Source organism: Aptenodytes patagonicus, chromosome 3 (assembly GCF_965638725.1).
Source record: "Aptenodytes patagonicus chromosome 3, bAptPat1.pri.cur, whole genome shotgun sequence".
Lineage (NCBI taxonomy): Eukaryota > Metazoa > Chordata > Aves > Sphenisciformes > Spheniscidae > Aptenodytes > Aptenodytes patagonicus.
This window is the reverse complement of record NC_134951.1, coordinates 106213817-106238089: the sequence shown is the minus strand read 5'-3', so window position 1 is coordinate 106238089 and position 24273 is coordinate 106213817. Positions and strand designations below refer to the sequence as shown.

At 40.1% G+C, this 24273-nt stretch overlaps 1 protein-coding gene across 6 annotated transcripts in view; it reads right to left on the bottom strand.

Moving 5' to 3' along the window:
* The window catches only part of RPS6KC1 (ribosomal protein S6 kinase C1), a 91302-nt gene extending 70926 nt beyond the window's left edge, over positions 1-20376 (bottom strand). For 2 of the 6 annotated variants that reach the window (XM_076334551.1, XM_076334554.1), the window contains exons 1-5: positions 20264-20376; positions 15447-15482; positions 10873-10993; positions 2952-3067; positions 804-897 (exon numbers count right to left, since the gene is read on the bottom strand). In XM_076334551.1, coding sequence (XP_076190666.1) covers positions 804-897; positions 2952-3067; positions 10873-10993; positions 15447-15482; positions 20264-20368 — 472 coding nt within the window. In that variant the 5' untranslated portion in view covers positions 20369-20376. Of the gene's footprint in view, positions 1-803; positions 898-2951; positions 3068-3160; positions 3236-4963; positions 5011-10872; positions 10994-14129; positions 14246-14449; positions 14548-15446; positions 15483-20263 lie in introns of those variants that run through there. The other 4 variants (XM_076334555.1, XM_076334552.1, XM_076334557.1 and 1 more) reach the window with 4 other exon arrangements.
* Positions 20377-24273: the final 3897 nt, after the last annotated feature.

Genomic DNA, 24273 nt, shown 5'->3' with positions numbered 1-24273 from the left:
AAGGGATTTCCAGTTTTCAACTGAACATAGTCCACACTGGCTCTAACACACAACCTCTCAGGCTTTCAAGAATAGGGAGTTCTTTTCAGGAAACAAAAACTGCCAGCATTTTTTCTTAAGAGACTTAAGCAACTTGCTTATCTCCCCGAGCCCTGCAGGAGGCTTCAACATTCACCACTCCCGTATGCTCCATCCAGAAGACATACTTAAACTTTTAAAATATGATACCAACTCTCTTCTGGATTTTACTAAGCACTGCAAGCATGGTGACACCCAGAGCATGAACAGCTGAATGAGAACCCTCTGAAATGAATGGGGCAGTTCAAATCTTAGACCTATTTTTCATGCTCTAGGCAAATTCAGACAGTCATCTTTGTATTTATTGATCAACCTCAAAATGGTTTTAAAGTTCTCTGCAAATTGTTACAGCTTGAGACTTGGGTCATGATTAGTAGTGAACACTACCACACCTTTTGGAAGCAGGCAGGATTATGTACATTTAAACCAGAGGGTTCAGTTCAGTTAGCACCAAAAGCAGTTCTTTTTGAGCAACAGAGCACTAGGACTTCTAGAATGAACTAGACAAACTCCCAGAAAACTTCCTGTTAGAAGCAAACTCCCAGCAGTGCAGACAGAGCTCTGCTGAGCCCAATTTCTCTTTTGTTAATCCCAGTTCTGGCATTTCTGTCACACCAAGCAAACAGAAACTGGAAGCCAATGCTCGTACAAATATGGCCCTTGTCATTTATGTGCTGCTTTAAAACAGATCACACTATAAGGTTACAAGAGTAAAGAAAGCAAACCTTCAGAGCTGCAGTCAGACAGGTTGTCAGTCAGAGAGTCGGACAGAGGCTCGACGGGACCAATCAGTTCAGACCCATCATGTACCTCTCCACCCTGAAAAGAAAGGGGGAAAGGAATTAATTAGCTGCTGTGCTCTATGGAAAGTCTCATTATATAGCAGCGATAGTCAAAATTAGACTTCCTAACCAGTGAATGCTCCATGACTTTATAGTTAATGCATTTAATTAAACTATATAAGCCTGCAAAATTAAACAAGGGCTTTTGGTTAGGCCATGTTTGGTTGCCACAGACTGTCTAGGTTTCTAAACAGTTAGCCTACTGCAGCTTCTGTGGTGAGTAACGAGAGTCCTGAACCATACAGGCTGCAGCAGGTCTGCCTGCAAAGCCCAGAGTTTAACAGGGAGAGAACAGTGATGCTCTTGCTCTCTTGTGGTACTGACAGTCTGTGCCCTGCAGTGGTGTTCCCAAGCTCAGCAGGTCCCTCATGCAGGAGCATTTCTCCATCAGGCTAATGTCCCACCCGTGGCCCACTATCTGGAGTTCAGTCGTAGTCGAGACTGGACAAACAGGGAAGATAAGGCCATCCCAGCATATAAGGAGGACATTATTCCCTCCCAAGCCTAGAAGGAAACAAACATAAATGAAGCAACAACAGGAATAACTAATTGCACTAGAAACCACCTAAATGTTTTTTTTTTAAATGCTGCTTTGTATTTCAGGTGCTCACTTTCCATGCAACTTTAATAGGAACTGCACCATTTCCAAGGCAGTGTTACAAAAGGGCATTGCTAATCTGTCTTGAACTAGCCCAGAGTATTTTCACACTAGCCAGCCCATTTTTCTGAAGTCTATAGTACATAGATACACACAGCACTTCCTTCGGTTGTTTCTAAGACTTTATTGTCCAAGTCTATCTCTCCGTGGCTATTTGCACAAAAATCTGAAAAGGAACAAAAGCACCCGTGAGCAGAGCTAAAGGACACTGGCTGAGCTGGTGACTGATCAAAACCTAAGGCTTTCTTACAGGAAAACATGACACAACATCAGCTAACAAATGAGCCTAAATTATTACACTTGCATAACTCCCCTTGTAGACGTACTTGCTCCTATAAAAATCAATGCCTTTCTAGTTTTAATCATTGCTTTATAAAGCCAGAAAAGGTCCATTGGAAGGCTAAAACTAATACTTTTGTTAAGCAAAGGAGGGGGAAAAGAGCTCTGAACAAATACCCAAAACCACAGAAGTATTTCCAAAGAACTAAAAAAGTGCAAATGCAAATAAACTGAGAAGTAAAATACTCTCAGTCTCCCATTCATTTTTGCCACCAAAGCTTAAAGAAAATTATTTTTAAGTATTTTAAAGGGCTCTGCAATAACTGCATCATGAAAACAAGTGAACATTTTTAAGCTTCACTGTAATTTTGCTTTTCCATATGTAACATTTAAATATGCTTAACATGTCAATACACTTAAGTCCCATCTCAGCCAGATGAGCACTTCCTTAATTCCAGGGAGTTACTATCATGTTTACATGTAAATTTACGCTTATGTGTTTGCAGAATGTTGGACTAAGCTACTGAAAATAGAGAGACTTGAAGAAACTATTGAAAACAAACTGCTTCAGATGTAATAAAGAGGAAGTCCAGATCAACATATTGTCCTAAACTATATTTTGGAGAGTGGTTCTCACAACACTGTACAAGCAGCACGTTTGACTAGTTATATGCCAAATTTGTTGTCACAGACCTGAATCCATAACAGGCCACGAGAAAACTGTCTAGACAGTCTTCCTTCCTTTGGTTTGAAACTATAAACACCTACATAAAATATAGAAACAGTGACAATATTTTTATTACTTCCCCACTGAACACCTGGATTTAACATCACTGGTTTTGCTCATCATTTAATAAACAAAAATTCCAAATCCCTTCACCTGAAGTTCCTGTAAAGTTTTCCACCTTGTAGAGGTGTGGCACTGGAGTTTTTTTAAAGCCACATTTCTAGAGTGAATGGAAAACTCCCAGTCACTTCACAAAGCATGTCAGATCAGCTCACTGTCACTCTGCGGTTTATAAAGTAAAGCAGAACCAGTGCTATACTTTATTCATATCAGTAAGAAGTAAATACTTCTGCAAATACTAACAAACCTTAAAAAACTCTTCAAGCTGTTTGCTGTTATAGAGAGCAGGGATATTAGCAGAAAACTGCAACAGATCTTCAGCACATTGCCTTCTTTCTTCAATCACAGTTTCATCAAATCGCCCTGGAACAGACACATGGATTGACAGTTTTAGAAATAACTACACATTTATTCTGCCATAATAACCACCATGAAAAAAACCAAGACAAAAGCAACCTTCTGGAGACAATGCCCTGAGTCTATGAAAGTCATTCCAATGCTTCAGGAGAACATAGCAAATCTTCAAGCTTCCTATTCTCAATTGTCCCTAGAGTCCCGTCTTCTGCAATCCACTCAGATGATGAAAGGTGGCAGCTACGACAAGAATCCTTCGCCTTCTCGTCGTAAGAATATGTGAAGCAACACTCTTGATTAGTCAAGAGACACTAACGGATGTCCAGTGTTATCTAACAATAAATGATACATGCACAATTTGACAACATGCCAGTCAGCGTCAGCCTTGATTACGGCCCAAATCCTGTAAGGAGCTGAGCATTCTTCACATATTCTCAAGAACAACGCACAATATGAGCAGATAGTAAACGAAGTATTGCTAAAAGCCTCCAAACAGATCATCAATTCCAAGGTGCCATTTATGGAGGAGACAGAGTGTAGGGGAGATGGTGAATCACCGCTACCAGGCACTGAAGCTTTCCTCTGAAGTAGCTCCATGCAGACAGGGTCTCATCTCCTCCTGTATTCAAGAGGTAAGCAGAGCTGGGAAGCAGATCATTTACCAAAACATATGATCCTTCCCTTTTCCCTACCCAGCACCCAAGACATTCCAATTAGAAAAAACATATTTAAAAAACAATCCCACAGTTCACCTGAGAGATTTGCTTCTCAGGAGAAAGAACCCTTGGATTGCTACCTTAAATTCACATTCTTCACAACTGCACACAACTTATTTTAGCTTTTCATATCAACATCACTTTGTTGTTGAAATAGTCACAAGTTTACAAAAGGAAAAGGGCAGAGGTTAACAGTAATAATTGGAGGAGAATAGAACAGATACTGGAACAGCTATACAGAGGGGAAAAAAGGACTGGGAAGACAAGTTCAAGAAACAGTATTGCTGTAACAGCATGACCAGAAAAATAAGAACCACCTGTGACAGCTCTGTGGCATTAACCTTTGAAGAGGACAAAAGAAACATTGAATACAGAAGCAAAATTCATTTATACTCAGAGCAAGCAAAAAAATAATCCCAGAAGAAAGTATCAAAGCAGGATTCTTTCCAGAAATTCTTCAAGTAAATAGCTCCTGCCCATGTGGTACCAGAAAAAAGAAAATAAAACTAGAAAGATACACACATACTCACAAGATCACAAACAAAGCTTTCGGGGGTTATTTTTCCATGAAAGGAAAGGAAAGACATCGTTGGGCTAATTTTCAGCTAGATCGGTTCCATGACTTGTTCACCCTGCTCTTTCAGCTGTACAAACATTAGCAGCCGTACAAAAGAGCGAGCAACAAGCAAGAAGAAAGAAGGCAAAGGCAATGTTACCACGTTGAGTGGCAACACTGAAATCAGGCTCTATTAAACTGCTCAAACCTCCTATGTCTTCAGAGCAACACTGCGGGTGCGTTAGGGCTTTTGCTTCATCCCCCGCAAAATAGGACATCATGAAAAAACAACTTCCCTCAGCAACGTCCCCGCATGGGACAGTTAAATGAATCTACAAAATAACACAAACACTGTTATAATGGAACAGAAAATCAATTGCAAAGAAATAAACACCGAACAAGGCCAGAAACAGGTAACTTTTGCAAGCAAGTAATTCTATAAGGTATTTTTCCTTGTTTCCCAGGGATCTTTCTCTCCTCGATCTACTCTGTCATCAAACCCAACAAAAACTAATTTTCCTCATCCACATCTTCTCAATACTTCCACTGGGCACCAGAGAGGACATGTCAGGACCAGCACTGCCAGGCTGACCAGCGCGCGTTCACCGATCATCCAGGCAGCTGCAAACTCACGGGTATGAGCTGAGCCTGCCTGGCCCTTGGTAGCACCACAGCACGCACTCTCTTCTTACTCAGCTGCTGTTTCACAGACTTTGTAGAAATATAATTACATTTGCAACCGCCTTCCCTCTCAAATTTAGCTGATACAGCCACATGAGTAAGAGGTTTGACTTTCTGACAGCACAATTACATAAGCCTTATTTTCTTAGGAAGCTGAGCTAAAAAAAAAAAAATACATGTTCGAACAGAGGCATTGAAACATTAGTCACTGTCACATTTTCCAGCTCATCAGCATCATGATACGCTATCAGGACAACCACTTACAGAACCAGAGGACTGTGGGGGAAAGGAAGAACATAATTCAGCACTGGTTTGTTCACAGACTATCTGGCATCTTGCTGGCAGTTTCATTCCCAGCCAACCCTGCCTAACTCCTTCCCCCCCCCTCCCTTTTTTCATACTTTCAAGCTATCTTTTATTGCTCAACACTTTCATTATCACCCTTCTCAATCAGATGTTCAAAGGTGCTTAGATACCCAGCTGACTCTTCAAACATTTCTATCAGGAAGTCTTCCTGCATCTAAATAAATGTTATTTCCACTATTCTTTACATCCACTATTCTTTACATCTCTCAGACACATGGAAACTTCATTATAGGGATCATGTCTTTCCAGGGTTGTAGGAAGTGTCAGCTACAATCTTAGCATATAACAAATGCATTAGCACAGTTCTGCTATTCCTCCAGCAATGATCCATTCAGAATTTCTTATATACATGGAAACCAATTGTAAACTCCTGTAAAGAGAATGCACAATTCATTTTCTGGAGCAGATCTGAACAACAAAACACCTAGCAAGGTTTGTGTTCATGTTTCAGTTAGTTTCTCACGAGACGTGACAACTGTACGTGACACCTAATTCTTAAATACGCTACTTCATTTGGTATTTTCAAATCCAAGAAGCATCCTTATCTGAGCTTTACAATGCGAATCATTTTTCTGACTCACTGCTAGCAAGTTATCAGTATCTGGGGTTTTTCTGCTTTCTTTTTGTCAGAAGGGAGTGTATTTTTTACACTAGAGTAAATTTCCGCAGTTGTTAGATACAAGAAATGCTGAGTACAGATTTACTAGTATTTTGGTAAAATGCCATGTATAGCCAATATATGGGAATACTTAAAGCTTCCAATAAAAAAAGTAGTTTGAAAATACTGAAGATACGTTGATGAATATTAGGGAAGGAGAGTAATCACTTCCCAGAAATAGGTATCATAATTGCTGCATAACAATTCAGAGAAGCTTTAACAGATGGATCTGTTAGGACATTTTAGATTCCCATGCTCAAGGTCATTATGTTTTCTCCATAACATGGGTGGAAAAGGTTCAAGTGAAGTGCAGAAAAAGTGAAATGATTTATTTTTCCCACCCATAACAAGTTTCATGCTTTGATGTGAGCAGCTCTATTGTAACAGGATAAAAATACATACACTTGCACGTTATAATTATCAGAAGCTGTGGTATAAAACATGCAATGCAGTTCAGTTCTGCAGATGTGGCAAGTCTTCGGTTGCATGAAACATGGAAGCACAGAGTGACCCATTTGTTTTTAAATACATCTCAGTTCTCCACACCATCTCCTGAAACTCTGAATGCTGAACTTGAGATTCTGCTCAGGTTTAATACTTCTACCACAAGTAAGTTCACCTGTCAGAACCACCAATGCTCATTTTGTAAAGTGTACTCTCCGCAAAGCAGTATGTATACATTTAAAGCACACATATCCAAAAAAAAAAAAATCAACAAGTTGCCAGCAACTATTGGCAATGCTAATTAGTAACTAGTTTAAAAGCTGCAACAAGTGGAACATCACCACAGGGAAGAAACACTCCCCAAGTGCTCCATTAAAGAAGCTTGAAAACAAAAGATCTTAATAAGGATGGACCTTGCAGCTCACCATTAACTGAACAGACTGAAAACAAGTTTGTCAAAAACTCAAAATCTACTAAGATTACATTTTTACTCTAGTACAAAAAATACTAGGACTGATCTGAAGATAAATGCCTTAAATTAAAATAAAACACACAGCAGCTATTATGTGTAGAAGTGAGATGGAAGGATACAAAGTAAAATTTTATGCTTTAAATAGAAAAGTAATTCTTAAATTGAAGAGTCAGACATTTCTGTTCCTTTCAGCTATGTACCAATCATTTAAAATTTGTTTTTACATTACCTCCTCTTTCCTGTATTCTTCTGTGGCTCAGCTTCATGCAAATGTAGTGGGTTTTGTTTTGGTTTAGTTTTAATTTCAAAAAGCTTTTTTTGCAAATAACTACATTGAATATTTCTGTAGATCTCCATCTCTTTCAATGTACATTGCAGTCACTTTTGTCCACCAAATACAATAGAAGAAGGATGTCTTTCAGAAGGGGTTTCACTCAATTCTTCCCTTGCTTACAGAGCTAGCGTAAAAACAGCTAATTTGCATTTCTGGCAATTCAAAATTATTTAAGATTAGAAGCGTGTACTCTCTTCCACCCCGATCTTCTCTTCGTTTTACCCCTCTCTTTCCTCTCCTATTAAAAGCTACCGTATCTTCTACCTGAGATTAAATTCTGCTTTGCAAATACTAGCTTTGTAAATAACTTGTCCAGTGACTACTCTGTAAATCCGATACAAAATCATCTCAGGATGAAACTAATATTACATTCTCCATTTGACCATTAGTGCACAAGTTCTGACATAGCACTGAAATTTACCCCGCTTCCAACTTCATAAATAAGAAAAAATAAAATTACATGAAAGTTGGATACAATTTAGCCAATGTGAAAGACAATTTAAACTAGGAATTTTACCCAGCTCTGCAAAGAGAACCATGAAATCTGCATCAGAGTTCAGCTTCCTTGCATTACACTTAGCTGGTCCACACAACAAGGAGTTAAGTCAGAGGCTCCCCCAAAGCTGTAGGGGCAGATTGGACTTGGGTTACAAGCTAACTTCAACTTGTTCGAAGTTGTTTATGCTAGTATATTCTTTAAAGCTTCTCAGTGCCATGCCTACATGCAGTAGTCATCAAAAATGAACACCAAGTAGCAAAAATTACAAATCTGTGGCAGTATTTGGTCCTGAAACATCAAAAGGAAAATTTGCACTTTCCAGGCTGAGGTTTTGCCACCAGGGGAGTTTCATACAGTTTCTCTGGCACTCAAAGCAAAAGAGGACCAGCAAATACCAACACAGAACTATAACCCCAGGCAGTATTATAGTGCTGTCACACAAAGTGGTGGAAAAAAGGCTGACTAAACAACCTCAGTTTTGGCACTTTCCAAACTGACAGGCTTGACTATCCCAAAGTAATAGTAAACCCAAAAAAAACCACACACCAAAAAGCATAATACACCAAAAAAAGTAGAATATTAAAAAAACCAAACAACAAAAAACCGTCACTATACAACTAAAAAACTAAAAATGCAGAAAAACCACAAAAAAATGCTAGGGCACACAAAAGTGAACAAAAGCTTATGCTAAAAGCATGCAAAAATGCTAAAAATGTTTTTGCACATTTTTCCATGTGAAGCATGTAGTAGGTGCATGCCAAAAACTGCCAAAAGCATACTGGATGCTAAAACACACTAAAATCACGACACAGGGGAAAAAACATGCAAAAACATGCAATAGATACATGCCAAAAAATGTGAAACATGCTGGATGCTAAAACATGCTAATGTGCGACACAGTGGAAAAACATGGAAAAATATGCACTAGATGCATGCCCCACGCCACTAAAACTGCTAAAAATGCTACACAAAAAAAAAAACCAAACCACAAAAACAGGCACTAGATGCATGCCAAAACACACCAAACACTGGCTGGATACTAAAATATGCACAACACATGGAAAAAACATGCAAAAACATGCATGATAAACACAGAAAACAGGCACAACACATGGAAAACATGCAAATACACACAAAATAGACACAAAAGCATGCACTACATGCATGCCAAAAACGCCAAACATGTTTCAGCATTTTTAGTGTTCAGCAAGAAATATGGAAAAAACACAAAAAAGCACGTGGTAACAGGACGCAAAAAAAAAGCCAAACCCATGCTGGATGCTAAACACACTTAAAAGCACATCATAGATGCACACTAAAAAATGCCATAAGTGTGCTGTATGTTTAAAAACCCAACAAAACATCTTAGAAACACCATGACAATAGAAAACAATGCCACAGCAACGCCTCAGAAACAAAAAAAAGCATGCCAAAAAAAGGTGCAAAATCGATACCAAAAACCTTGGCAAAAAAAAGAGTGCATGCGAGATGCATGCCAAAAAACACTAAACGTGCTGGACACTCGAAACACCGATGCAGCAATGCCAAACATGCTGCAGCAATGCTTTAGGAACCAAAACCCACACCAAAAAAAACATGCAAAATCCACACCAGAAACCTTGCCAAAAGAAGAGCACATGGTAGATGCATGCCAAAAAAAGGCCAAACATGCTGGACACTTAAAAACCCACAGAAAATTGCATGGTATATGCACACCAAAAAAAATGCCAAAGAAATCCTGGACAGAAAAAACGCTGCAGCCACGCCTTAGGAATCAATAAACACATCACAAAATGCCCAAAATCCATATCAGAAACCTTGCCAAAAAAAAAAAAATAAAAGAGAGCACATGGGAGATGCACGCCAAAAAACGCCAAACACCACACTAGATGCATACCAGAAAAAAGCATAAACAAAGGCTGGATGTTTTAAAAAAATAATACACTAGAGCAACTCGTAAATGTCACGGAAATGCCTTAGTAACCCCATAAGCACTTTAGAAACCCAAAAGCCCAGGCAAAACCAAACCAAAAAAAGAGCACGTGGTAGATGCATTCAAAGAAATGCCAAATACTTGTTGGGCACCTAAAAAAATGTTAAAATGCTTGGAAAAAAGGCTCGAAAGCACATGGTAGATGCACACCAAAAAGCACCAAACCTATTCCGGACAGTTAGCACACAGCTTAGAAACACAAAGCACGTGCAAAAACATACATGCAAAAAAGACACCAAACATACTGGACACATTAAAAAAATGCTGAAAAATGCTTAAAACCCCACTGGATAGTGTGGCATATGCACGCCAAAAAAACAGCAACGCTTTGTGCTGAACACAAAGGACACATGCTAAAACAAAAAACCCCACACCGATAAAATAAACACAAAAAACTGCTAAAAAGAAATGTGGTAGAAGGAATTCTATATGGAGTCATACCACTTCACTGAATGTCCACCTATAGCTCATTCATGATGACATATACATCAGGATTAATTTAAGACCTTTGGCTTTTAAGAGCTAATTACTTTTTGCCATGTATTTCTCATGTAGAGTCACAATCTTTGTTGTGGTGTTGGGTTGTTTTGGTGAAATAGTTAACTGCTATATGTAAAACTGATCTCAAAAGCCTAGCTAGATAAAATTGATAACTACAATCAAATTCCTAAAATACAAACTTATTTTCTGCAACAACCGCTTGATACTTTACTATAGCTCATCACTAAAAATCACAGACAGCTCATATGAAAATCTGTGTTCATTGTTCAAGTGCTGTTCACAAAGCTAATATAGACTTTATGCTCCTGAAAAGAGGGAATGTACATTGTAAAGATACAGAACATATACATCAATAAATATCTGCGGTAATATCTCTAACATGGAAGTGAGGACATAACTACCCCTGTTAAAAAAAAAAATAAATAAAAGTATCAAGCTATGATACCAGCACACCTACAAGTAAGACACAACAAACCAAAAAGCTGAGTAGTAAAAGCACATGGAAAAGAGTTCCATGTAGCTGCAAAACAAGATGTATTTATAGATACTGAGTTATCAAAGAATTTCAGCAAGTCAGGAAGAAATTATGCTTACCAAATACTATTGCTTTGGCAAAAGGTGGAAAGAGTTCTGTATGTCTGCATAGGTTTTTATGAATTTGCCAGAGATCTTTGTGCAGTTTCTTAAAGTCACTGTATCTCTTCCAAACGACTATCTGAAGCAGAGAAAGGGGAGAGAAGTATTGGTGAGGTTCATTGTTCGCATTGCATCACACCACAAATACATTACTTTAAGCAAATCAGACCACTACCTTCAGCAAATATGTTTAACAAAAATATACAATCTGAACTGCCAACTGTAACAACCATTAAAAAAAATGGTCATTATCTGTCCTCAACCCCCATTTTGACTAACAAGACTACAGCGTATAGAAAAAAAATACTAAGTAAAAGCTGAAAGAAGGAAACAGAAAGGGCAAAGGCAGCACTGTTTCAGTCACACTGCGATCCAGAGCTACACAGGGAACCAGCAAGAGAGGAAAAAAAGCCTAACAGTAGCGTTGCACTATCCAACGCTCAATAGCATGCTGTGCTTGGCGCAGCTGCAGGTATGGGGAAAAGACAACAGCAAAAATGAAAATGAGGGAAGAGAAATCAATACAAGTAAGGGATTCTTAAGGACAGAACATTAAACACCCAGAACTACAAACCAGCTCATAATTTGTTTATGTGAAATGCTGATCAGGTGTAAATGCAAGCCCACATTTTAAATGGTTTATTACTAATAACCCTGATGAAAAATTGCATATGTTCCTTTTGTAATCTAGATAAAATCTCCAACTTCAGGAATGCAAAGAGAGCATTGGTTCATTACATCAGCTTTTCCTGATCCATCCTTTCCAGAAGGAAGTAGTCATCTCCCAGCCAGGTATCTACCTTATCCTTCTTCCACCTCATTCTTTGTATTCTTTCCATTCAAGGAAGGAGAGGAACCCAATAGGAAAATCAGGCTAGGGAAAGAACTGAGCAACGAAATTTACACTTGACTGCTAACAGGTTTGCTATCAGGATGGAAAAAAAGAACAAAGACATTTTATATCTTGGCCTCATTTTTGGTCAGGCTCACTGAGCCATGTAATAAACCTCAACACTAATGTAAAGTGATTAAAGTAGAACAGGAAAAAAAAGAGAGAGACTGCAATGCATTCAACAGTTGATTTCAGTGTTCGTCAGTCAAATGTCTCAATTAGCTTAATACAACTAACCACAACTTAAAAGATTCCAAATATTTGACTGATTTAACAGGTTGCCTTTTCATGAGCGATCATAATTGAAACACTACTTTTTTCAAGCAAACCAGATTTAGAGCTAAATAAGAGGTTTAATTTTAGAGGGGTTTTTGTTGTTGTTTTTGGGGGGTTTGGAGGGGTTTTGTTTGTTTTTTTTAAACACTAAGGTCAGAGGCCTTCTAAGTTTCAGCAGATGCAAGTCCTACCTACAGTAGTCCTACCTACTACAATGCAGATACAAGGTAACAAGACCATTAACAGTGGATATGCAAAGCTTTAATATGGCAACACTCTATCCACCTTATAAACTTAGCTATAATAAAACTAGCAGTTCTGATTCAGCCCCACCTATTGTGCACACATTTCCAGGACTCAATTACAACTAGCACTTAGTAGAGTTCAACAGACAAGGAAAGAAAAATCAGAGTCTCTCAAGAAGGCCAACTAGTGATTTTGCTACCATCGGCAATCATTTTTCAACGATGTACTTCCATCTAATCCAATATCCAGAAAGTGGATGATTCGCACTTCTCAAGCAGCATATAGAACATAAAATTGCTTAAGATGGTGAAGTCTTGAAACATCACGTTACTGTATTGTCAGTACTTGGAGACAACGTGAAAAGCTGCCAGAAAATAAGAGCATGAGATTCCATTCCACTAAAGAAGTATCATTTTCTACTGCTGCAAGTGATCTCCCAATAGCCAAGAGGAAGAAATTAAATAACCATAAGTAGCTTGCAAAGCAAAAGCATTCAAGGTCATCCTAAAACCCTACACAAGCTCATGGAAATCATGCCTTTGCATGCATGCAGCTCAGCAAAGTTAGCAAAGTTCCCACTCTAACATACTCATTAGAAATCAGATTTGGAGGAAGGACACATTGTACTTTGAGGTCCAACGAAGCACAGCAAGTATATCATAAAACATATGTTAGACTTGTAATGCAATAAGGTGCTTGTCATGGCTAGAGCCAGTAGATCTCTATTAACTCGTCTGACTCATCTGCTCCACAATGAACAACCCCTTCTCCTCCATGAATGAGTAAGAGGAAAAAAAAACCCACAAGACTACCCTAGCTACAATTGCCTCACAGACCATGCTGCCACCATCAATCCCCAGAAGCAAGGAAATTAAAGTTAAGTCCGCTAGCCTTTCTGTATCTATTAACTCCTCCACACACAACTTCATGTTAACTTCTTTCATCCTTTTGAGAAGCCCTTACAAGGTTATCTTCCTTCCTGTCCCAGCAACAACAGCTGGGGTTATCTTGAATTGTAATTGGTTGCAGCGGGAGAGATGCTGTATTAAAGGCTTGTATCCCAAAGGGCAGTTAAAAAAAGTGACAGAAAACTGGCAGGTAGAGTTGAGGTCACAGCACACAGCCTTATGTACAGTTGTACATACATAATGTATGTATTAACATCACAGCAGTGACATTAAAAGAGACTTCTGAATGAGTAGGCAGGCACAGCTAAGTGGTCCTATATGGATGCGGGAAGGGGGTTGCATGAGACAGATCATAAAGCAACAGGGTGGTTGTGTACACAAAATTTTGTCTATTGAATTTCTAATTGAGCATTCTGGAAAACCAAGGTAAATTTATTTTCAGTGGGAACAGGTTAGGAGCATATTCTTTTTCTTTCAAAGGCTGCCCACAATTCTTTTTTTAATCATAGGAAGCCAGCATAACAGAAAAGCTCCCAACGTATGTGGGTTTTTGACTACAATTCACCCTTATGGCAACTACCATCTAGGATATTCCTTTTAATAACTAGGTACTTTCAGATGCTTGCTTATAACAGAATCACACCACACCTAACATGCTATCACATGCAAAATAATTAATTTGGTACAACCAGGGGTGGAAAAGGGCAATCATCAACAAGTTCATAGCACATTTATGTCTTGTTGTTGTCTAGAGTATGTGGAACTCTGCATGGCTAACCTACAGCCACAGATCAAAGCAACGACCAAAGCAATGACTAAAAGATACGGTTTTGCTATTGTTTCAAAACTACTTCACATATATTCATGCAACACTCTAGCTGAAAGACACTTACAATATATTTTTCTGATGAATGGCTCATCAACAGCTGCTATAAAGTGTTTTTCCCACAAATGAAGATTAAGGTAATGGCAGAATGTGCTCATGGATAGGTTCAATTCAGGAGTCTCCCTGGAAAAGGTGAACATCAAGCTACAAACTATGGTAATGCAGTTGTAAAACTAGATCCATGATCATCTCTGATTCTGATAGGCTATTTTAATCTTCTAGAGATTAAAAAAATGCAAAAAGCATGAATACTCATGTTTGTCTGATTCTCAAGATTTCAAAGAAGGATGCAACAAAGGGGTGTTAGGTGTATTAGCCAATTCTCACCTCTGCCAAGCCACTAATCAGTAACTCATGTTTGACCACACAGAGATGCAATGAATTCATTTATGGGCTCTTCTTTCATCAACTATCCAGGTTCTCCTCAACTGTAGTAAGAGACTGCGCCAGAAATTGAACATATGGACATGTTACACAATGTCTGAAAAGCCATAAGGTTGTGTTTTTGAAGGAATATTTTGCATGTACATAGTATAATAGTATCAATGTCAAGTCATTAGTCCAGAAGAAGTCAAAAGGGGAAAAAAAGTTTTTTAATCTAAAGAAAAAAAAAGAAAACAAAAACCAAACCCACAACCCACACGTGTGACGTATTTTCTTATCTCAATAAAATGGTTCCTGACAGTCTTTTGAAGTATTAAAGAGGCACAAGAATACAGCAGACCCTTATTCAGAGCCTTTTCAGAAGAGGCAAAGGGTAAGCAATTTTAAAGTTTTATCAAAGTATATGACTGGAAAATACTTAAGGAGCCTCAGAGAGATAGGCATAATACATGACTCGCAGTCTAATCTCTCTCAACTACTCCTACGCTCCTCTATTTTCCCTCTTCACTAATAGACAGTAATGATGTAGGCTTTTCAGTGAAGTATTGGTTAAAGAGGAAAAGAGTACCTACAGCTGAGACTTAAGACTTGGGTTGTGGACTGATCTCTAATTTTACCAGTAGGTGTTAAGTAACCATCAATTTGCCAACTCCAGCCCTGAGAAAAGAGCTTGCAAAGTTATCAAAGCAGTTTTGTCATCAAAAGACACTTTACTCCCTAAGACTTTGTTTCAAGTCACGATTCATCACTGAGGGATGAATTACAACATGTTACACCAGCTACTGTTTTCAACTATGAAAGCTAAAGACAAATGGAAACATACAAAAAACTTTGCTCAATTACAATGACAAAACACACAGAAACTGCTAAATTATATCAAAGATGCTTCAAAAGGCATAGTGTGATACACAAAGACATTTGCACAAGTTTAAACTGTTACCTCCTGGACATCCTCTGGACTTTTTCTTGAAACGATCTGAAAAGCAAAACAAAAAACCATATAAGCGCTTGAATTTTCAGTTTGGAAGTTAAAGAGTAACATACAATGATTTGTTGCTGAAGAGAAAAATCTGGAAAAAGGCAAACAGTTGCATGTTCCTCTGCGCTCAGAAATGTTTTCATTTAGTTTTAGAGAAGTCTAATATCCAAATACAACACGGTGAGATTTTAGCAGCAGAGTCAGTCGCTGTGATTCGAAATAAAGACGTTCATTCTAGGCAAAATGGCACAGAAGGCATCTCACAAAACAAAGCTACATAGAGCACATCCCCCATCTTCTTTCTAGTCTCTTCCTATTAATTCATATTACTCCCAATAAGCGGAGCTAATTAAGGCTACTTGGCTTAATATAAGCTGCACACAACCTCACTGTGAACGTGAAGCTTTGCATTTACTAAGACAATATTTCTACTTTACTTACAGCCATCAATGCTTGCACACGTCTGACTCTATCCTTGTGTATTTGTTTCTCCTTAAACACTCTTTGCCTAATTAATTATAAATGACTTTGTCCAGGGGAAAAATTGCAGTGAAAACGAGTCTTGGCTACACGCCATAAAGAAGCCTGTATTTTGTCAGGATTTTTTTCTTTAAATAAATATTGATCACAAAAGCCTTTGTAATCCAAGTTCTGTATTGGGCTTATAAACAGCAGTAAGAGCATATCCACACAAACAAACAAATCAAATCAAGACATCTTTAATTCATAACTGCAATTATCTTGTGCAAGTCAGTATATCCTTCATTATAACTCAGCCAAAGCTGTTTAACAAAATAATTAGCCTATTGTTAGCTAAAGCAAAATAGGCATTCTCAATCCAAACTGAGACTATCCACACACCGACATACCCCAGAGTAATTAATGCTGTGAATAGATGATGCATATAGGCAAGCGCAAGGAGTCCATGCTACTTGCACCCCAGAGACTAAAACACCATCCCACTGTACTGCAAGCGCCACACAGCTGTTGCTCTAAGATGGAAGTCACTAAATCTACACTTTCCTCTTGCTAAGTGACAATAACATACACCTCATACTAGCTCTCTTTCCCCCTTTCATTTTTCAAGAATCCTTGCCAAAGCCTCCCAGATTTCGTAACATCAGTTTACTACACAAACCAGCCACTGTAATCTTTCACACATTTTGGAGGAGACAAGACAGAAAAGAGAAGCGTTATCTTCTCTAGCAATCCCCCAAAAGACCTAAAACATTTTCCTTCACAAGTCTAAGTTCTTTCTCTCACCTTACATATTAAAGTCCTCTTCTTCCAGCGTAGTCTACATTGATAAAACCTTCCTCAACTTTTCCTCACTCTTGAGTAATCTAACATTTGGCAACTTAACCAAATTTTAACCTTGGCGGCTGTTGCTCCTTCATTCACTACCAGACAGTTCGTAAGTACAATTTGCGAAATATTTCTAACCTTCTTTTCTAATAGTTGGCATACTTGATGTAAGGAGCCTGTAGAGCTGGGGGAAGAAGATATCATAGGCATGGCTACACACCACAGAAGAACACCAAAGGGCACATACCAACTGTTTTGCTTTGCAGTTCACCTTTAACTAAAGCCTTGCAACAGTTTTGGCAGTTAGGTAGGTTACCAGATGGGCAGAAGGAGACCCAGAGAGATGAGTAATTACCCAGCCAGTTAGTAAGAATCTGGAATAATACCCAGAGGCCCTGTTTCACACTTGTTCTGACGTTACATCGCCTTCTATATCTACCAGCCATGCCAACTTTAAGTCAGTACGCAATAATTTATGAGTTGTCCTACTTTGTTCTTCATATCCTTTTCTGAAGGTCAACCTCAGAAGAGGTCTGCCCCTTCAATCCAACCTATAATCAACCTAGAGACTTGGCAAAGATGATCCAATCCCCCAAATTTTCAGTGCACTTTTTTAATCCTCCCACAAGGATCAATGCAGTCAGCTCCTTCTGCAAATCTGTAAGCAACTTCAATCTATTTTTAAAAATATCATTAGGATACCCACCAATGAGCTAGGCAATGCATAATTACTGCATTAGGCTCTGAAAACAGAGATCCTACAAGGATCCTCACCATCAAAGTATTTCAGGTTGAAATATTCAGTCTGACCTGCAGATATCCAACATAACTCATTAGAATTTTAATTATCATTAATAATTGTAATCTTCTAAATTATGTGACCTTTTATTAGTGGCCTCTATTTTCAGATATCATTAAAGAACACTCCTAGTATTGCAACTTGCTGAGATCTCTTTCTGTTCTTTAGCCTTTGGAAAGGGATATAAAAAAAGCCAATATTCATTTAATCTTGTCTGCACTTAAATTATCTCACAGTTTACAAATAAATAAAATATATATTCTTTGCTATACAAACAAAACCTTTAAGAAAAATCTGCAATAAGGATAGACCACCTTAGCACTCAGAAGAGACTGCATGGGTAGTTGTGCCTTTGGGTCAGATGTTTAGGACGCACTAAACAAGTGCTTTCTCATCCATGATTATTAATCTACCATTATATTGTAACAGAAAGTTCCTTTAACTTCGTTTCACAAAGTATTCACTCATACACCACTGAAAGGAACCAGAAATCTCCGCTAGCACGTACAGAGTACCCTGAGTACGGAGTACCTCTGGCTGAGGCCAGAAGGATATTCAATACACCAGGAAGATCCACCTCACTTTTTTCCTAGTGGGCCCACAAAGTTGCTGAGCATCAGATCAGCAAATACAGCTGTAGTGCTGTGGTATCAACCGTGGAGCCAGATCACTGCAGGAACAGGAGGGAGGAATAGGAGGAGAGAAAAAGGGAGAGTAGCAGATACGTACATTGAATCATTTTTAAATCATTTTGTTCAGCATTTAACTCCCCAAATCCTCATTTCCAGTACTACCTAACAGATTACTAGATAGAGCCCTACTGAAACAAGTTATTTATACTTCTACATTTGTGATTCCAAACCATCCTTTGCTGCATAAGAGAAATTTTTTTTCACTTTGAGGATTTTAGATATTAAAACACACTTTAGAACTAATGATCTCTGGTAGCTCAGTTTAATTTGGACAGCTCACAAACTGATCAGCTCCTTGCTCTGTACTAAATCACACGCAGTCAGCACACTGCCTGATTCTGCACTGCCTCGCTTAGAAAAGCACCAGAGCATCTACAACTTACGGGACATGGAGAAAGAGTGACATTCCTCACGAGTTAGCCACAACTTGCTCTTGAACAATTCTGCATAAACCAAAATATCACAGAGCATTTTAACTCACTTCAGCCAGCAAGAACAAAGTCACCAGAATAAAATAAGCTGAAGTTTTGGCTCATTCCCATTAGTCACCATTGTACTGACACAACTGTTTAACACACACTTAGCCCATCATGAGCTACTGCAGAAAGACCTGAAGGCACTGTTTTCCTTGCGTCTATCTCAGGAAAGGCTTTTTAGATTAAAACCTCATAGGGAAAAACAACTCTTTTTTTTTTCCTCTTAAAAAATATTACATTTTATTGGACTAAAAAGAATGTTATAAACATGCCCCATACTTGTGTTTGGTGGACTTGTATACGTATATTTGACAAAAAAGATTTTAAAAAGTATTTTTAATTTCACAAGTCATGCAAAGTGATCATACTCAAACAACCTGAGAGCTGTAATATACACACACACACACATACTGAACACTGTATTCTTTGAATTAAGGGAAGGGCACATATAAGTGTACGTTGCTCTCATGGGCAGAATGTCTACAGCGGCAGAAACAACAAGATCACAGGACATTTAAATAAACTCTGTCCCTCTTGACACTTTCTGATGTTCTCAATATATCCCGCCATACCTGTGACCTGAACTCCCACTCCTCTTGCACCTATCCCCACGTATTTACTTATTGCCCCTCCCTCTTTCACTTAAATAGGAAAGTGGAGGAGAAAAGAAACCAGGAATTTCCCTAGGGGAATAGAAGGAGCTTTCAGCAAAACTAGCACCAAGCCAGCTCTCCCAACACCCAGTTATCTGCTTCAGCTCTCCTTCTTCTCCTACCAGGCCTCTCCTAGTCTCCTAGAGGGTCTCCCAGACCCTCTTCTGCCCAAATGGGGTTGAACACTAGGCACACGCAGCCCCCCTTAAGAAAGGGGCTGTCTAAATACTCAATTCAAACAGCTCTGTGCTTCCAGCGTAGGCGTGCTGTACCTACACGCTCTGCTCCCTCATTCTTCCTCCGGAGCTGACTGCACTGTGGAGCAGGCAGGAAGACAGAGCAATTCTGCTGCACCCTATCCAAAGAGGGTTTTGTTGTTGGTTTTTTGGTTTGTTTGGTTTTTTTTTTTGGGGGGGGGGGGGCGAAGACAGAGTTGTTTGGTTTTAAGCTATTCTCGCATGCCCTGCAACAAACAGGAGAAATTGACATTTGCAAAGCGCGTTTGAGACAATTACAACGTTATGTGAAGCTACAGGTTTGCCGGAGGGGACCGAGGCTCAGCTCAGAAGAGACCGCCGTATCCGAGCCTTCCCTCCCTCCCACCCACCCACCCGTGTCCCTGAGGGGGGTTTCCACGTCGCGACCGGCCTGATCCGCGCAGGGCAGCCAGGATCCCCATCGGCAGCCCAGCCACAGGCTCTACTCCGCACGCAGCGGCGGCTTTAAAGACCAAATAACAGGCAGGCCGGCCGCGGGGACCTGAGGAGGCGAGGGGCAGGGCGGCGGCCCGCGGCGCGCCGGGCAGCCGGCACGAAGGGGGCCGGGGCCGAGGCCCGGCCGGGCGCTGACTCACCCGCGCCGTGACCTTGTAGACGGTGTGCCCGCGGGGGTGCCGCCGCGGCTCCGTCACCGTGTAGAAGCGGGCCAGGTCCCCGCCGCGCTCCCGCGGGCTCAGCATGCTGCCCCCCGCCGCAACACCGCCTCCGCCGCGCCGGGCCCCGACCGAGGCGGAAGCGGCGCCCAGGAACGCCCCGCCCCGCCCGGGCGGTGCCGGGGAGCTGGCCGAGCCCGCCCCGCCGCGGGGAGCCCCGCCCGGCCGCGGCCTCCGCTGCGCCGCCCGCCAGGGAGGGCGGCTGCCGTGAGGGGGCTGCCTGGGTGTTTCTGCGGGTGTTTGGCGGCTGGGCCGAGGCTGAGCCAGAGGCGGGCGCTGCGGCGGTTCCCAGCGGTGCCCGGCCGCTGGACGGCCCCCGGGCCCCGGCCTGGCCGGGCCCTCTCCCTCCCACACCGCTTCCAGCTGCCGGTTTTGAGTATCCCCGGTTCCTAACGGGCGGCTTGGATGTAGTCGCGTTTGCCGGAGCCTGAAAGCCTTCATGGCGTGGATGAGGCCAAGGTGTCATGGTCAAATCATCCAGCCCTGCGGCAGTCCAGTCCTGTTCAAGGGATTCTGCTAGGGCATGGCTGTGAGGGATCTACACTCAGCAGTGACCACCGAGCCCCTTTCAAATACAGGTGCCCCATGGCATCTACAAATCTGTAGTAAGACCTTCCACTGACAGAGCTGGTACGCCGCTTCCAGTGTTTGCTGTGGGCTATTTTAAGGTATGCTGCCCTAAACCTAAAGGCCTGTAATGCAGAAATGACTCACAAATTTTAAAGAGGAATGTTAACAGAAAGGCAAGTTTGATGGTTACTGAATCGCCATGTTTTGTGTTTCGTGTCTTCTCCAGACTCTTTAACTGTACCTGGACTTCTCCCTGCAGATGGGCTCTTGTGTGCACACAGGTCTGCGAAACACTTTGGTGTGAGGAAACTCTCCAGGGTTTGAGGTGCATTGCTTCAGTTCAAAGGAGCGCGATTTTGCGCTGCAAGACATTCTCCTTTCATAAGATTACAGGTACTGTGAATTACTTGGCTATAGTGGGATCTATACCAACACAGATCTACACAAATAGAGATCACACTCCAGATTATATAAACTGTTAAGATTATTTTCTTTTTTTATCACTGTGATTTCATCCATTTAATAGCAGATGTTAAAAAATCAGCTTTTCATTACCAGGTTATTAATATTTCTGATCTCATGCAGGTCTTTGACATAAAGAAAAATACTTAATTGCATTTCTTTGTAAAAGATGAGAGACTCTTGTACTGGAGCTCATAGTAAACAGGTGTCTCTCCTTTGAGGATGACTGAACTGCATCGTCAATCTTTACAACATTCCCAATTATTCCTATGTAAATGAAAGGTCGTCTTCTATAATCACATTCATTTTCTGAGTTCCAGATCAGATGCACTTCTACACATCTGGAAGCACAAACTTACCCGTTGAGTCTTTCTAAGCAGTTTCAGTGTGATGCTGTTTGGAGGTACTGCCACAGTTTCACTTCGTCCTTATTCCTAGTGATTACAAGATCACTGTTACTTTTAATTTCAACACTGCCCTCACTCAATTTGTATCTCATTATAATGGGAATTCCAACCTGCATACCAGAGGCAAGTAGGTCCTGCAAACATGCAGAGTCAGGGAAACAGGCATGAGTGGACCAGCTGTTCCCCTCCCAGGCCTGGTCTGACAGAAAACAGTTGATTTGACAATCCTGGAGAGCCTAGCAAAGTCAGGTCAGAGGACCTCCATGTAGAAGTGTTCTAGCATCCAGATACAGCTGCTTCTCTGAACAGTACTATCCCAGAGAAAGGTAATTTTCTGTGGGAGAACACAATGACGCTTTCTAACATGTCATAGGACAGAAACAGTCCAAATGTGAATTTTATAGCATCCTGCCTCTCCATTTTTTTACATTACTTTGATGTTCCCAGCTACCAAGTTACTAGAAGGATTCTTTATCCTTTTTATCTAAGAATTGCTTGATAGGTCTAGTCTATTTTGCGTGGGGAACATTTTCTTAAGGAATGGGGAAGAAAGAGGATGTTGATTGTTAGAAGCTCACTTGCCACTCTCACTTATCTTCTGAGAGAGGAAGAGTGTGTCTTTTACATCTTTTGAAAAGGTGTTGGTATATCTAACTTCATGGAAGTAACTGTAAAAAGGAGCACCTCAGCCATAAGTTGGTCTTGATCATTGTTCTTCCGAAGCAAGTTTCTAAGTCCCAAAGCTAAAAGATACGCATCAAACTCCATTAGATGGCGACTGTTTTCTTATACCAATGATGATGCAGTTGAAGTTTCACTGAAAGACACTTTCCATGAAGAGATCCTCTGTTTGGAGTAATTTTAATGTACAAATGAGGGAACCTAATCTGAGGTTTGTTTAGATCTGAAATGAAGGGGTTGGACAGAATGATCTCAAGGATACTTTTTTATTCTCATCTTCTCTAATTTTAGCTATAGGAAGCTTGCAGCTACTCAGATGTAGTGGCATCACATCCAAAAACCAAACAGCTGGTTGAAAATACACTTCCTCAAGTAAACAAGGAATATTTTCTAGCATGGTATACTAATTATTTGATACATCATGCAGCTCATATAACCCTCTAGTATAATAACATGATTAGACAACCAGTTCTGGTATAAATTTGCTTACGAAGCAGCATTTGCTTGTAATATCTCATAAGATGTGGTATTTTTGCGGTTTTAATGGTATAAACAGAAATCAATGGGACTGAAGCCATCATTGACTAATCCCTGATGAATTATATAACAGATCTCATTTAAATTTCAGTAGCCAACTGATGCATCTTCTGAGAAAAAAATTCCAACTTGAAATGCCGTCTAACTCAAAAGGTAGCAATTTGGTGGGAGGAAGAAGGGAGAAGAAGCGGTAGGAGTAGAGAACAAGGCAGAGAAGAGTATATTGCAACTGTATAACTCCATGGCTGAACCAAGAAGGACAATAAAAATGATCAGATATATGGAATAGCTTCTTCATGCGGAACAATGGAGTAGTCTGAGATTTTTCGGCATGGAAGAAGGAATAACGTGAGGGGACATGATAGTGGTCCATGAAATCATGAGTGACATGGAGAAGATGGATGGGGATGGACTGTTCAGTCTCTCTTAACACAAGAACCAGAGGCCAGTGAAGCTAGTATGAATGAGGTCATAGAATTAATAATAGTAAAATAGTTCTTCACATAATGAGTGCTAGACCTGCAGGACTCTTGTCAAAGGATATTGCTGATGCAGAAAGTTCACAAATTCAAGTAATTGGGGGAGAGTCACTGAGTGTAACTAAAGAGACAAATGCATCAGGCTTAGGAAATCTACTGAGCTGAAAACAGCTAGAGGCAGGGAGAGTGTTCATTTGAAGTTTGCCCAGCCCCTGCACATCTCTAGGCATCTGCTGCTAACCACTTTTAGAAAGCAGGAAACTGAGCTCAGTGGACCATTGATCTGAACCACCGTGGCTGTTCTTATGTGCAGTATAATCAATCAAAACATCCTTCAGTGAGTCAGTAGCCTCCATTCACTAGGGAGTTTCAAAAGCTCAAATGACTCATAAAATAATTTGGCGTTAGTTACAAATCAGAATTTGGAGATACCTATTTTGAAGAATATCTCTTAACATGGTATAGCCAACCTAGATACACAAAATAATAATTAGAGGAGAGTAAACAATCCGCAATTAAGTGTTACTGGCTTATTAAGACTTTCCTAGGTCAAGGCAAGAAATAATAGCAACATTGAGATGAGAAGCAATTTGCATCATATTAATAGGTTAATCTTTCTTATCTTTTATTTTGTCTGTTACACAATTAAATTTTACGCTTATCAGCATATCTTCCTTTTCATTAAGGCTTATCTTAAAAAAACCCAAAGCTTCACCCCTTCCCTTTTTCCAGCATCACTACCGAGATTACTATTATGTAAAAACCTTTGAAGTGACAGAGTAACTTGGGTGTCTTA